The 15,227-nt window shown below is 39.4% G+C and overlaps 1 protein-coding gene across 1 annotated transcript in view; it reads left to right on the plus strand.

Moving 5' to 3' along the window:
* The first annotated feature begins 1,026 nt into the window (after positions 1–1,026).
* The window catches only part of Ccdc152 (coiled-coil domain containing 152), a 28,861-nt gene continuing 14,660 nt past the window's right edge, over positions 1,027–15,227 (plus strand). The window contains exons 1-4 of the mRNA XM_076551850.1: positions 1,027–1,143; positions 3,410–3,498; positions 6,322–6,427; positions 12,510–12,578. Of these exons, the coding sequence (XP_076407965.1) occupies positions 3,412–3,498; positions 6,322–6,427; positions 12,510–12,578 (262 nt within the window). The 5' untranslated portion in view covers positions 1,027–1,143; positions 3,410–3,411. The remainder of the gene's footprint in view (positions 1,144–3,409; positions 3,499–6,321; positions 6,428–12,509; positions 12,579–15,227) is intronic.

Below are 15,227 nucleotides of genomic sequence, written 5' to 3' on the forward strand. Positions count from 1 at the left end.
CATCTTTTAAGTGCATGAATTCATTAATTGGTACAACAACCTTCATGGGTAGAAACTTTTTTAAATCATACTATATAAATAAAAAGCTGAGACATACAAAAAAATAAAATAAAATAAGGACTTACCCAAGACACCTAAAGAGTTGAGGTTTAAACTACCTAAGAGTCCATGCCCTGAATCTATAAACGAGTAAAACAAAACACTAGATAGGAAACTGTATCTATTAACTGAATCTGGTACTTTGAAAGGCCTGTAATAGAATCACAGGAATGAGTGTGGGTTATTATTTATTTAATTGTGCTGAGTTATAGAAACCAAGCATAGGTGTGGTTTATTGATGACTTAGCATGTTATACCCAGATAAGGACCCCCAAAGAGACCACCAGGAGACCAGATATGTCCAGAATGCAATAGCAAGGTTTACTTGTTGGCGCAATACGAGCTAGCAAGGAACCCTCGTCCTCAGTGCCCGGCGCAGCGAGGCAGGGAGGAGAGTTCCTCTTTCCTGTGGAGATTAGCTTTTGAAGGCAAAAACCACAGAATTCTTCAGAGAGGAGGGGGTTAGTATGGGTCCACCCTTGATTGGTCCAGTTTTCCTGAGTTTGAACTTTTATCTTATTTTTTGCTCTGTCAGGAGTTTTACAGCCCCTCTCCAAAATTTGGTCATATTATCTCAGGGCAGGGGGGCGTCTCGTGGTTAGCTACCACCAGACAGTCTGATTTTGTACTTTTAAAACTTCTGACTTCACCCTGTCTGGGAAGGGGAACTGACTTGGTTCTGGCTATTTTAAGATGTCCCTTTCCTCAGCTCTCCGGGCCTTAGGGGGAACTGGGGTGGGGGTCTCTCAAGCAAAACAGTAATTAATCTGACAGTCGCTGAATGTTGGTCCATGGTCTAAGAAACACGTGAAAGCATCTAGGAGGCAGTAAATGGTGAAGGGAGCTAGAACGCCCTGTGTCAGGGGCTCCAAGATCGGGCACGGACAGGACAGGAGAACGAACGGCACGGACAGGCCAGGAGAACGGCGGACCCCTAGTTGAGGGAACCTGCTTCCCACCCGGAAGAGGACAGCAATCTGGAGCGGACCGGCCACGTTGCCCAGAGGAGCTGGCGGGAGACTGGAAGTGTCGCGGTGGTGGCAGGTAGGTTCCAAGGTCTTCCTGGGAGATTCGAACTCCAATTTCCAGAGATTCTTTTCCTTACACCTCTTCGAAGTGTCCTGGATTCTTCCAGTTGTGTCCCACCCGCCTCTCTGACCCGTGGCCCTCGCCCGCACCCCTGCGTGTCTGCTCAGCCCTGAGGACCCTGGGGTGCCATGGCGGGCCTGAGCCACGGGCTCTGAGAGGAGTTCTTGGAGAGTTCAGAAGGAAGAAGAAGCAGCCACCCTGAGCCCTGCCCCGCCCCTGGCACCGGCAAGGACTGGCGGGGCTGGGGAGAAGGCAAGCCCTGGGACACAAGTCAACAGGCTTGAAGCCACAGAAGGAAACGGGTCTATTGCTAGCCTGTGGACTTGGGGGAGGCTGAGCCTCGGAAGTCAGAAATCAGTGTCTGCTCTGTAGAGAAGTCACCAGCACTGAATCGCTGACTCACAACGTTCCACTGGGCAAGACCACATTTGTGGGAAGAATCTGGACCGAGGAAATTGGGGGAAGAGGGCAATTAAGACATCTAGTAAAGTATATCATGTTTTAAGTCCAGTAGTGGTGCACACCTTTAATCCCCGCACTCAGGAAGCCGAGGCAGGAGGCCGAGTTCGACGCCAGCCTGGCTTACTAGTGAGTTCCAGGACAGCCAGGACTACACAGAGAAGCCCTGTCTTGAAAAAAAAAAAAAATCTAGAAATGAATGTGACAGAGGCAGGAAGTAGTAAATAGAATATTAATATTAAGTTTTGTTTGTCCCGTGATGGGGACTTCGACCCAGTTCTTCACTCACTGCCCCCTACCACTTACACACATAAGCTTGTCAAGCAAATGCATTTCCACTGAGCAACATCCTCAGTCATATTTATAAGTTATATGTGTTCAATGAAGAAAAGAAAAATGGAGACAATCTAGGCTTAATTAATTAAATTAATTAAAATGCATTTAGTTCAGGAATCTAGTTCTGAGGCAGAACAAGTTTTTAAAAATTATTTAAAACATTAGGGACTACAAAAAAAATAAAGTTAGGGAAAGGTTTTTAAATACTTTAGATATTCTCTAGTATTTAAGTTGCAATGTCAACTAGTGATTTTTTAAACTTTGTTCAACAAATAATTTAACTGTTTATCATGGGGGGCGTCTGTTATATCTATTTTTACCACAATGATCAAGTTTTTACTAAGGAATTTAAATATAATTTTATTCATATGTGATACATAATTGATAGTATTTCACTAAACTGAAAGTCAATAACCAAAATTCAGATTTCAAAACCATTACAATCTGCTACTATCAAGTAATATGAAAAAGAAGAAAGTGGTATTTCTTGATGGAGTAACATCAGGCAATGTCCAGTTTAACAACAATATGACCACCAAAAATTATTTTTAGTAACTGCTTCAGGAATTTTATTTATTGTCCAATACATTGGCTTGTGGTGTTTTCCCAGATCTAGAATACCTGATTTTCAAATTTGCATTTCAACCCCTTTTTTACTTGAGAAAAGTCTACTGACAAGTATTTCATACTTTGATATTGTATTAATCTTGATTCTATTAAGTCACCTTCCCACTCCTATGTTTAAATGCTGCCTACATTCAGTTTCTCCATCTTGTGTGGATGAGTTCACCTGTGAGATTCTGAAGCATTTGTTATTAATGGTTCCATAGGGTTAAAACTGAAACTTTGTCTTTATTTCAGTTGTTAGCAGTTACTAAAACTTAATCATATCCAAAAAATGGAAAAGATATAAATACAGAAACATTTTTGTGAGTACATTACTTCCTATATATCATTTATTTACTCAACATGCTGCCAGACAAAATATGAGGCATAAACAAGCTAACAAATATCTGTGGCATAACATTTTAAAAAGCATATTTAGCATATTAAGTGAGAATTCTTACCTTTGAAGTCATGCCTCAGATTGGATAATATATCATATTTTAAGTCCAGCCAGACTGATAGGCAAAGAGATGAGTGTCAGATGGTGGTGGTGGCATTATTAGATTGTATTAAATATTAAAGACAAATAATTTCTATACATGTATATGTAACCATACAAAATTTAGATATGTTTAGAGAACATTTGGCAGAGGTGGATGAGTAGAGAAAAGGATATATTTGGCTGCTGCTAATACTGAGTATAACAAAAGTTCTCCAAGTAAAATGGAGCTCAGGGGACAATTACTTTCATGTTTGAATTATGACCAATGTTGTGATGTACGGGGTATTCCTTAATATTGTCTGCTGTTCACTATTTCAGGCATGGATCAAAGCAACGAAGGCAGTATGAAGAAGATTAGCAATGTGAATCTTGACAAACTGATAGACGACTTCTCGCAGATAGAAAAGGTGTGTAAAGACACATAGCAAACGACTGGAGAAAAACACAAAAGATTGTTGTCAAGGAGAGAAACTGGGAAGAAAGGAAAATTCATCAAAACAAAGGAGCCAGGGCTGGAGAGACTGCTCAGTGGTTAGGAACACTGGCTGCTCTTACAGACCAGTGTTCAGTTCCCAGCTCCAACTTGGCAGCTCACAACTGTCTGTAACTCTAATTCTGGAAAATGCAACACCCTCCTATGACACGTGAGGGCACTATACACTCATGGTGTGCTTAGATGCAGTCAAAACACTCACACATAAAAAATAAACAAAGTTTTAATTTTAAAAATATAATGGGCAGTGTCTACACTTGATCCATGAGGGGCTACTTCCTTACTGGGAGAGCCAAATTTTAAGTTACATTTTTCATTGTTGGAATATTTTTATAGGCTATATTTCTTTCTAAGTACTACTTAACTTGGTGGTGTATTTTAATCTTTAAACATGAATTTTAGCTATGTTAGCTAAATAATAAATGTGTGGCCAGTCATAGTGGTGCACATCATTAATCCCAGCACTCCAGAGGCAGAGGCAATGGATCTCAGAGTTCAAGGATAACCTGGTCTACAAAGCAGATTCCAGGACAGGCAGGGCTACACAAGGAAACCATGTCTCAAGGGGGAAAAAAGAGTAAAGACTGAAAATTCATGGGAATGCTGATGTATTGTCCCCAAATCCCAAAGAATAGCATGCCAGGAATTTGAAAACACCAATAAACTTAGTTTTTTTCATTGTATGTTATTATAGTATAGTGTGTCGTTGTTGTTGAATACTTTTTAATTTTTAAAAGATGAGCCAGATTAGAATAATGAAAATGTATTTTGCTAAATCCTTTCTTGTATTTAAAACTTTAATATTTTATTTGTTCTTCAATAATTTCATACATGTATACAAGGTTTCTCAATCATATCCAACCCAAATCACTCACATGTATACCATAGAACACACACACATACACACACACACACACACACACACACACTACTTCCCCTTCCTACCTTATCATCATCATTTTCTTCTCCTCCTCCTTCTCTTATTTCTTCTTCATCCTCTTCTTCCTCCTCCCCCCTCCTCATTATTCTTCTTCAATAACTCACTAAGTCTGGTTAGTGTTTCCTGCATGCATACGGATGTGACGCACCCACCAGAATATGGTCCACCTACCAGCAGCCACACACAGCCACACCAATCACCCCTTACACCACTGATCAGTTTCGAGGAGCACCTCAGCTAGAGGTAGGGGCTCCTGGGCCCTTTCCCACTCATACTGGAATGTTGACTGGCTTGGTCTTGCACAGGCCACAGCTTCTATGAGTCATAACTACAACAGCCAGGTCCTGTCCAGGAGACAGCATTTCACAACACTCTTCCCAGCCTCTGGCTCTTACATTCTTTCTACCTCCTCTTCCATAATGCCCATTGTCATTTTAACTTATTTGTACTAATATGTAAAAATGTTCCTAGGGCAAGGAAACAAACAATTGATATATTTTTGCTAAAGTTAAGGGAATGCCAGAATGCCCACAGACTCCAAAGTAGTTTTAATGAAAAGTAAAGTAGGTTCATGTTTTGTCTTCTACCATGATGACTAATTATAATATAGAACATACATGTATTTAGTTTTCCCCATTCTACCTGTTCTCTTTTCCTTCTCTTTGCCTAAAACTTGAATTTTCTTAGTCCAGCATGGAAAAGAAATAAGTACTCTTGTGAAAAAGGAATCAGTGCCATATGCTTGAACATTAATTTGAAAATACATTATCAGATTCTCAAGTATGGTAAATAAAAATAATTGTCCATTTTTAAATTGGATATGGTATTCTGATATTTAGAATTTTACCTCTTAGAAAGATACATAAGAAATACCTAAATGGTAATACAGATGAAGTAATACAACGTGAGCTGCTTAGGAAAAAAGTGGGGAAGTGGGTGGAGGTACAAAAAACACAAGCTTGATGATGAACTGATACACTTGAAGAGTACAAGGAAGCTTATTGTACTGTTTACAAAGATACCAAGGAGACGTGTTCAAAATGCTTCTTTATTGTCTATAATAGAAAAATTATAAACAACAAAATCTTCCCTAATAGCATCTTCAAAACTAAGACTCAGAATAGCTGTAAAAAGAACGCAGTAGATTTGTGATTATGATATTGTCTCCCAGATAATAGTGCTAAGTGGAGTAGCTAAGTGCAGAACAGAATAAATAGCATAATCATGTCATCATAGAGTTGTCTGGAAGCAAAAGTTTTAAGACAAAACCATACCGGAGTGTCCAGGATGGATATGAACTCCTGAGCACAGGACATACACCTTGACATCAGCCTCCAAAGAAGCTGACTATAGGCATCTACCATTATGCTTGATAGATGCCTGGGGTGAACATGGAACTAAAGGTTGAATAATTGAAAGAAAGGTACTCACAGGTCATAGTTTCTCCTTGTTTGTGTGCTCACTGCAGTGACTGCCATTGGGCCCTGCATGTGTCACCTACTGCAAGTGCCCGTACGACTTTTCAGACTGTTGCCTCAATGGACTCTTCTTAGTGTAGTTTCAACTACATGAAAACCTAGAGTGAACGAAGTTGTCCTCTATCAGAGGCTACATGTGTAAGAAAGGGAAAAATCAAAGGCTCCGTACACTGTAGTTTGTTTGAAATTATATCCCAAATTCAGTTATTAGACTCACATGTCAAATGGTTTTTGTTCTCATTTGTCTTCATATTCTTAACAAAAGAACCAAAATAGTGTCCTTGATGTTGTGATAACATGGTCCAAATTTCTTCTGCAGAAAATGATAGAAACCACTGGAAAGAACAACCGTCTGGATATCCAGCTGGAGAAGACTAATAGTTTATTAAAGATAATGCAAACAAAAGAGGCCACGATAAAAGAAGGTCAGTCCTTCACTGCCTAAAGCAGTCTTAGTCTAATGAGGGTGCTCACGATGACAGGGGCTGACGTTGTACTCTGTGCTTGTCGCCTACCTTAAGTGCATGTAGACCTTTGCAGACTGGAGTCTCATTGGACTCTTTTTTTAGTACTCCTCCAAAATATACAAAAACTACAATGAAGGAAGTTAAGTCTTCTACCAGACACTACCCAAGAAACCAATGGCAAACTGAAGGCTCAGTGCAGGTCTGTAAAACCACGTGGGGCAAAACTTGAGTTCCTACTACATAAATGTAAGATGGGTCACCAGTTTTAAGAGTTGAAGGTGAAGCTGTGAGCTGACAAGGTGGCTCAGTGGGTAAAGGCACCTGTAGCCAAGTCCAGTGCCCTAGTTTGAGCCACAGGATCCACACAGGAAAAAGAACATCAACTCAGCCGGGCGTTGGTGGCGCACGCCTTTAATCCCAGCACTCGAGAGGCAGATCTCTGTGAGGATCTCTGTGAGTTCGAGGCCAGCCTGGGCTACCAAGTGAGTCCCAGGAAAGGCGCAAAGCTACACAGAGAAACCCTGTCTCGAAAAACCAAAAAAAAAAAAAAAAGAACATCAACTCCCCAAATGTCCTCTGACTTAACACGTCACACTTGCATGCACACATGCATGTGCACACACAAAGCAGTAAAATGTGAGAACATTTTTTAAATGAAGCTATGCACATATATTTTCCTTTTGGGTTTTTTATTTTTATTCTTTTATTTTTTTGAGATTATGATAATGTCATTTACCCTTCCCTTTCCTTCCTCCAAGCCCTCCCCATATCCCTCTTTCTTTCAAATGCATGGCCTTTTTTTTATTAATTGTTGTTACATGAATATATGTATATGTATATACATATATATTCCCAAATACAACCTGCCCAGTCTGTATAATGTCACTTGTATATATATTTCAGAGATGACCATTGAGCACATATATTTTCATGCTGTGTCTGAGAGGCCCTAAGTAGCAATGATCCAGTGCCCAGATATTAACTTCTAATGAAAAGAAGAATCTTACTTTTCTCTAATAAAAAGAACTGGGTGAGTGTAGGATTAGGATTAAATTTATACTGTAAGACTGAAGTATCTTGTTGTGCCACAAGAAAGACAACACTCAAAACAGAAAAAAAAATAGCCAGGTGTGGTGTTACATTACAGAATTCCAGCACTCAGGAGGCTTAAGGAGGAGGGTTATAAGTTCAATCCAGCTGGGGATAGAAAGAGAGAGCCTTTCTCATCTTAAAACATATTTTTAAAAAGTGAAACAAAAGAAAAAAATAAACCCATAATGATGGAATTTGTCAAAAACAACTCAGAAACCAACTGAAAGAGCTCTCGATGAGCAAAGTTGGAATGATTTCAGCAACAAAAAGAACAGTGTTGAATTATACCCATAATGCTAAGCAAATACCCTTAATCCACTTTTATAAATAAATAACAAAGGAAGAAGAAACAGATCTCCCGAGTGGCAGAATTCCAAGTGGCTGATGTAGATAATTTGTTCTAGCTAGGTGGAGCTTGACTCCAGTGGTTAAGTGTGGTACAGTAATTCCTTTACTGTAGGGAAGCACACAGTATCACAAGGTGTAGTTTATAATTACATGGTGCTGAACCTTGACCCTGGCAAATGCTACCTCTGCCACATGATCAGAGACATCAGAAATAATATCATATTAACCGTAGGTTCCTATGATATGATATGATATGATATGATATGATATGATATGATATGATATGATGAAAATGATGTAAACCTTTGTAAACTTCCCATTTCTACAACCAATCTAATCAAGAAATAAACATCTTGCAAGTTCCCACAGGACATGACAAAATACATGACCAATATTTCAAAGATGGTCAAGGTCATCAAAACCAAAGAAACAAAACTGTCAGAGCAGAGACGCCTAAGACAACATGGCAAATAAGTATGCAGTGGTATGGTAGAGAGCCTCCCAGGACAAGCAAAAGAAGGAACCATGGAAATGTAAATAAAGCATGAATTTTAGCAAATAACATCAATATTGGTTCATAGATTGTGATAGATATACCATACTAATATGTAGAGTATTAATAATAGGGGTAACTGTCTATATATATGTATATATATATACTATTGTATATTAATGATTATATATAATCAGAAATTATATATCAGAAATAAATCATATAGAAAATATTTTCAATTTTTCTGTACATCTAAAATTTTATTAAATGTCAAAAAGATAAACACAAAAAAACTTTTTAAAGTACTTGTGTTTATTATGGAAAAGCTTTTCTAAGTGTGTGACACTGTCGAAATCATAACAGAAATGATTTTGAATTTGTTAATTGGTACACACTTTGGAAATTTTAAAATACACAGAGAAAAATGATTGAAAGTATGGAAAATCCCCATATATTCTTTGGTTCTTCCAGTTTCCCTGTCACCAACACCTTGCATTTGTTACAACTCCTGAGGCAAAATTGAATTGATAGGTATGTAGTTAAAATGCAAAGTTTACTTAATGCTCATTTCTTGTGTTATTCATTCTATGGGTCTTGATAAATGCATAATGGCATGCATTTATCACTACAGTATCAAACCAGATACTAGTTTCACTGCCCTAAAAGAGTCCCAGTGTTCTGCGTATACACCCTCCCCTCCATTGATCCCTCTGGATGTCTGAGCTTCACTGATCATTTTACTGTGTATAGCTCTTCATTTTCCAAATCATTACATAGTTGGAATCACATAATATTCAACTTCTTCAGACTGACTTCTTTGACTTTGCATTTAAAAATTCCTTCACGTTTTAGTGCTCAATAAAAATATTATTTTTACTGAATTTTGTGGAGGAACCACAGTTTATTCATTCGCCTATTAAAAGACTCATTGTTCTCATCCAAATTTTGCCTGTTATGAATATGGCTGCTATAGTTATCTCTGTACAGGTTTTTGTGTAGCCTCATAATTAAATACCAAAGAATATAATTTTGGACACATTGTAAGAGTGATCAAGATGGTAATAATGTCAGTGTTGAAGACTAACACGGTAGACTCTTTTAGATGCTTAAGTTAACTCTCTCTCCTTTACTGTAACGAACACCTGGGCTAAATCAACCTAAAAAGAAGAAACGTCCATTCAGGGCTGGCAGTTTTAGAGTATCTAGTTCATGACCTCGTGACCCCACTGCTCTGGGCCTGGTGCAGCCCATAATGGCGTGACACACAACAGATAAGGCCCATAACCTTATGCCTGGCTGTAAAACCGAAGAAGAGAAATGGGTCCCACAGTTGGTTCTGAAGGCATACATCAGTGACCTGACTTCTTGCTAGATTCTGTCTCTTAAAGGTTCTGCCACCTCCCAGTGACTCCATGAGCTAAGAACCAAACCTTTAGCCACGTGAGTCTTTGGGAGACATTTCAGGTCCAGCTGAAAGCTATGTTTTAATTGCATTTAATATTTCAGACTACTCTATGAAATATTTACTAACACACAAATTGATAATTAATACTAGATCCTAAATTTTCACTAAAATCATTATTGGTGTACTAAAATATTAAGAAATAGCTTAAGACTCCAGCCCACCATCCAGCCCACTGTCCAGGGAGCAGCATGTAATGGCACACAGCCAGCTGTTGTGAATAGAGAGCATCAACAAACATGCCTGGAAAAGCATCTGTATAAAAAGATGTCAAGTGCTTTAGGCATGTGCCAAGGACTTGGATAGCTGGGTCATATGGTACTGTGCAGAAGAACAGGAAAATGATGAGAGCTCATCTGTATATGTCTACTACTGTGGTTTTCCAATACAACTATGGGATTACATACAAAGAAAACATCACTTGAAGCAAAAACATCAGTCCCTTCATACATGTTACTCATAGTAATAATTATTTGATGAACATGCATGAAAACTGAAAATTAATTAAAAGAAGAACAAAACATTAAAAGGTTATACCATGGTGAACAGCATCCTTAAACAGTCAATTTAGATGGACAAAAAAAAGCTACTTCTATGATGGAAAAGAGGAGTTACAGAGATACTGGAGTGAACCAAGGGCAGGAAGCAAAGGAAGACTACCTGGTTGCTATATTTTTCTCAGAGAAATCTGAGTAAGGCTATCTGATGAGACCCTCTCATCAGAGATGAGTATCAGGGTTTCCATGAGAGAAAGCAGTACAAACAAACAAGAACAAAAAACCCTTTACATGAAGGAGTAGATGAATCAATCCAATAAAAAGAAAGAAATAGCTTAATAATCAAGAAAATTTTAATAGGACAGCATAATAAATTCTGGGGAGAAAAGATAATGTAGATTAAAATTTGCAAAGACAGTGAAAAGCTTTTATTCTGAATCAGTGAAGGACATTCTAGTTCATGAAGAACTCTTTAGCTAGCTAATTTCTAATGTGGAAAAATGTGCTGAGCCTGCCATCTGGTGTTCAAATTTGAAAAATACTTTTTAAAACCTCTAGTATGCACAGAGTAGCAAGTGATTTTCATTTGCTGATTACTGAAGGAACTTCAGCTACCTTATTTCACTAATTGCTAGATTCCTTACAGTAAATGATGTTCATTACAATAAGGACAAGTAATAACCAAGCACATCTCTCTTATTACATCATCTAGCACAGTAGCATGTGTAAAGCAAGTTAGCAGCTAATGATTATCTGGAAATGTAATTTATCCATCATTCTGTTACTGGGAAATAGCAACATGGAGAAAGGAGAATGTGACGGAGGGCTTTGTGAGAGTGGGTGTTGGGGACAGAAGGGAGAACAGGAAAGAGAGAAGGGCCACGAAAGTGGAACCTGGTGCTGGTCATGCGGCTTTGAGCTTTTGCAAAATACTTTGATTTTCATCATCACGATTAAAGAAAGTATTTTCTATTCTGTCTGCAGCCATGGACTAAGGTTGTCTTGTAACATTGTGTAGGGTTTTCAATACTTGCATAGTTCTGTCTTGCCCAGGACTTAGTTATGAGTACCAAGAAAACATATTGCTCAGCTGTAACAAAAGCCTCATTGTATACCATCTCACTGCTATGGCCCTCCACCTTTGAACAAACTTAATCTCTTTTCTTAGAATATGCTTTCCTGTAAGAGTTGCATGGAAACACTTTCTGTGGTTCCCAGACGTGTCCAGCTGTGGGTCACTTTTAGGGAAGACATTGCTAAGGCACAGGGGGAGGTCTCCACTGTACTGTGTCTTAGAAAAGTCATTACTGAGTATTGGGATTCCTTTCACATAAAAGGTGAATTTAAGGCCGGGCGGTGGTGGCACACGCCTTTAATCCCAGCACTTGGGAGGCAGAGCCAGGCGGATCTCTGTGAGTTCAAGGCCAGCCTGGGCTACCAAGTGAGTTCTAGGAAAGGCGCAAAGCTACACAGAGAAACCCTGTCTCGAAAAACCAAAAAAAAAAAGGTGAATTTAAAATACTTACTGTATGTGTTGGCTAGTTTTATGTCAACTTGACAAAAGCTAGAGTCATCAGAGAGGAGGGAGCTTGCTGAGAGGTAGCGGCACACACCTTTAATCCCAGCACTTGAGAGGCAGAGGCAGGTGGATCTCTGGGTTAAGGGCCAGCCTGGTCTACAAAGCGAGTTCGAGGACTTCCAGGGCTACACAGAGAAACCCTGTCTCGAAAAAACAGAAAAAGAAGTTGGGAAAGGGAGGGATGGGGAGGGGGCGAGGAGGAGGAGGAGGAGGAGGAGGAGGAGGAGGAGGAGGAGGAGGAGGAGGGAGTCTTGTTTATGTTGAAAATGCCTATAGAAGATGGGGCTGTAGGCACTCCTGTAGGGCCTCCTCTGCATCAGTTCTTGCCTGCAGGTTTCATCACAGCAATAGGAACCCTAAGACAGAAATTAGTACCAGGGTAGCTCTTGTCTCCAGGTTTCATCATAGGAACAATAGCCCTAAGACACCATATATTGGAAATTACCTTGAGATGTCTGGTTGCTTTATTAAGATCACATAATTTTCACTTAAATATTATTTTGCTTCAGTTCTTTCAATCAAAAGGATTCCAAAATGATTTTCAAATAAATGTATCTTTTATGTTTTAGAATGTACTACTCTTCATACTATGATAAAAGGGCTACAACAGACTATTCAATATCAACACAATTTGAAAAGTAAGTTGGGGAAATCATTCTTAAATGCATGGTTTGGGGGGAGATAGTTCATTCAATAAATTGTACATGAGTACAATCCATAGAAACCATGTTGAAAGAAAGAAAAGGAGAGGGAGGGAGGGAGGGAGGGAGGGAGGGAGGGAGGGAGGGAGGGAGGGAGGAAGGAAGGAAGGAAGGAAGGAAGGAAGGAAGGAAGGAAGGAAGGAAGGAAGGAAGGAAGGAAGGAAGGAAGGAAGGAAAAGTAAAAGAAACCCAGATGTGGTAGTACCCACTAATAAACTGAGCACTGGTGAAAGGCAGAGAGACAGGTGGAGTCCTGTGGCTCATTCAGGGGCCATCTAGCCTGACCTACTTGGCAAACTCTAGGCCTCAAAACACAAGGTGTGTTGGTATTGCTGATATCATATAATGTAGCTGTCATTAAAAACTGGGGATTACTCAGAAAAATGAAACCTAGAACTACCATTTGATTCAGAAATTCCACTTTAATGTATTTACATAAAGAATAAAAATCAAAGACATAAAGCCAGGCGGTGGTGGCGCATGCCTTTAATCCCAGCACTCGGGAGGCAGAGCCAGGCGGATCTCTGTGAGTTCGAGGCCAGCCTGGTCTCCAAAGCAAGTTCCAGGAAAGGCGCAAAGCTACACAGAGAAACCCTGTCTCGAAAAACCAAAAAAAAAAAAAAAAAAAAAAAAATCAAAGACATAAATTTGTGAACTAGTATTCATACCAACATTAATCACAAAGGCCAAAAGGTAGAAGTAGCCTCCTGTAGATTGGACATAGAATGTAACCCCAAAGGCCCATGTATTAGAAACTTGGTCTCCAGCCCATAGGAGAAAGGACCCTGGAGGAGGACCTTTGCCTCTTTGCTTCTCAGTCACAAACCAGCCACATGCAGTGGACAGCTTCGACCTGCCCTGCACTTTCACTGTGTGCTACCACAGACTCGAAGCAACAGGTACAACCATGAACTGAAACTCACAGAACTGTAACCAAAAAGAACCCTTTTCCTTTTTGTAAGTGTCTATCAAAATAACGGAGTTGAGTGCACTCCAGTGGTCATCAACAGATGGGTAAACAAATGTGGTATATGCAGTGTTTTGTGTGTGTGTGTGTGTGTGTGTGTGTGTGTGTGTATACATATATATATGGATGAAATGTTACTCATCCTTAAAATAGAATGAAAATCGGATGCATAGTAGTACAACATGAATGAACTTGAAAGTATTATTCTAAGTGAACTGTGCCAGACAATGGACAGAGACTATATGATTCCACTTATACCCAGTACCCAGAGTAGTAAAATTCATAGAGATGGAAAATAACAAGTTGCCAGGGCCTGGGGATGGAATAGGAGAGGTTAGTGTTTGACAAACACAGCATATACATTATGGGAAGATAATAAGGTTCTGGAGATGGAAGTCAAGATGATTACACACATTATACTTGATGCTTCTAAACTGTATGCCTAAAAGAGCTGAAATGGTAAGTGTTGTTATATATATTTCATCACAGTAAAATAGTGGCTAGACTTTTAAAACATACAAAACTGAATCATAAAGAAAGCCCATTTACTATTAAAAAGATTGAAGTCCCCTGAAATATTATTTTTTAAATTCAAGAATGCATTCCATTAACAATATGTATTTCAACTTGAAAACTGACTGTGTCCCCATGGCTTGAAAATCCCATACAATAGAGGGAAACAGAAAGCTTAGCTGGAGTCTTTCCTTTGGTAATATTGTTTTGTTTTGGTTGAAAATATTTTCTTTCTTTTTTTTTTTTTTTGTATGTTTTTCATTTCAGGGAAAACAAGGAGGGGGGAGAGACAGAGAGAGACAGAGAGACAGAGTTGTATTGGGTTTTGTTTTGGTGAGCCAGTAGTTACAATGGGGTTCCTTACAAGAGCATGGGCGAGGGGTTATCTGTAGGAATGTAGGCACCCCACCAGTGGCTACACCACTGAGAAAGGTCTCCTCTCCCCCACTCCTACAGCAACTCTTAATTGCCCCTAGATGTTCAGGAAGAGCTGGGGCCTCTTAAGCACACTTCCATTCCTAGACAGGATTATGATGGGCCCAACTTTGTGCAAGTCATCACAGCTGCTGTGAATTCAAGAGTGTAACAGCGCGCTGTAGCAGCATGCATCTCAAGTCATTTCACTCCTTCATTGTTCAGTATTCTTTGATGATTCCCTGTAATACAGTAAGAATTCCAAGTCATCCTTACAGATTATGTCCTCCTGGATAGTGCAGTTTGAGTCCGCATAGCACCTCCTCCTCGCTCTTTATACTTCACCAAGTTTCCTACTCTGAAATTGTAGCTTTTCATTCTTTACTTTTTAAATATTTTTATTACGTTTATTTTCTATATGGGAGGTGGGGCACATGTTGAATGGTTCTCATGTGGAAGTAAGCAGGCAATGTGCAGAAGTCAGTTATCTCCATCCACCCTGTGAGTCCCAGGATTTTAACTCAAGTCATTAGGCTTGGAGGTGGGAGCCTTTACCCAGTGGACCATCCTGCCAGCCCATACTTTTATTATTTTTTGTCCTTGGGCTTCTTGACACAAGTCTCATTTTGTAGCCTAAGCTGGCCTAAGCTTATTATTTGGTCCAGAATTTGCAGTAATCCTACCTTCATCTC

Source organism: Peromyscus maniculatus, chromosome 15 (assembly GCF_049852395.1).
Source record: "Peromyscus maniculatus bairdii isolate BWxNUB_F1_BW_parent chromosome 15, HU_Pman_BW_mat_3.1, whole genome shotgun sequence".
Lineage (NCBI taxonomy): Eukaryota > Metazoa > Chordata > Mammalia > Rodentia > Cricetidae > Peromyscus > Peromyscus maniculatus.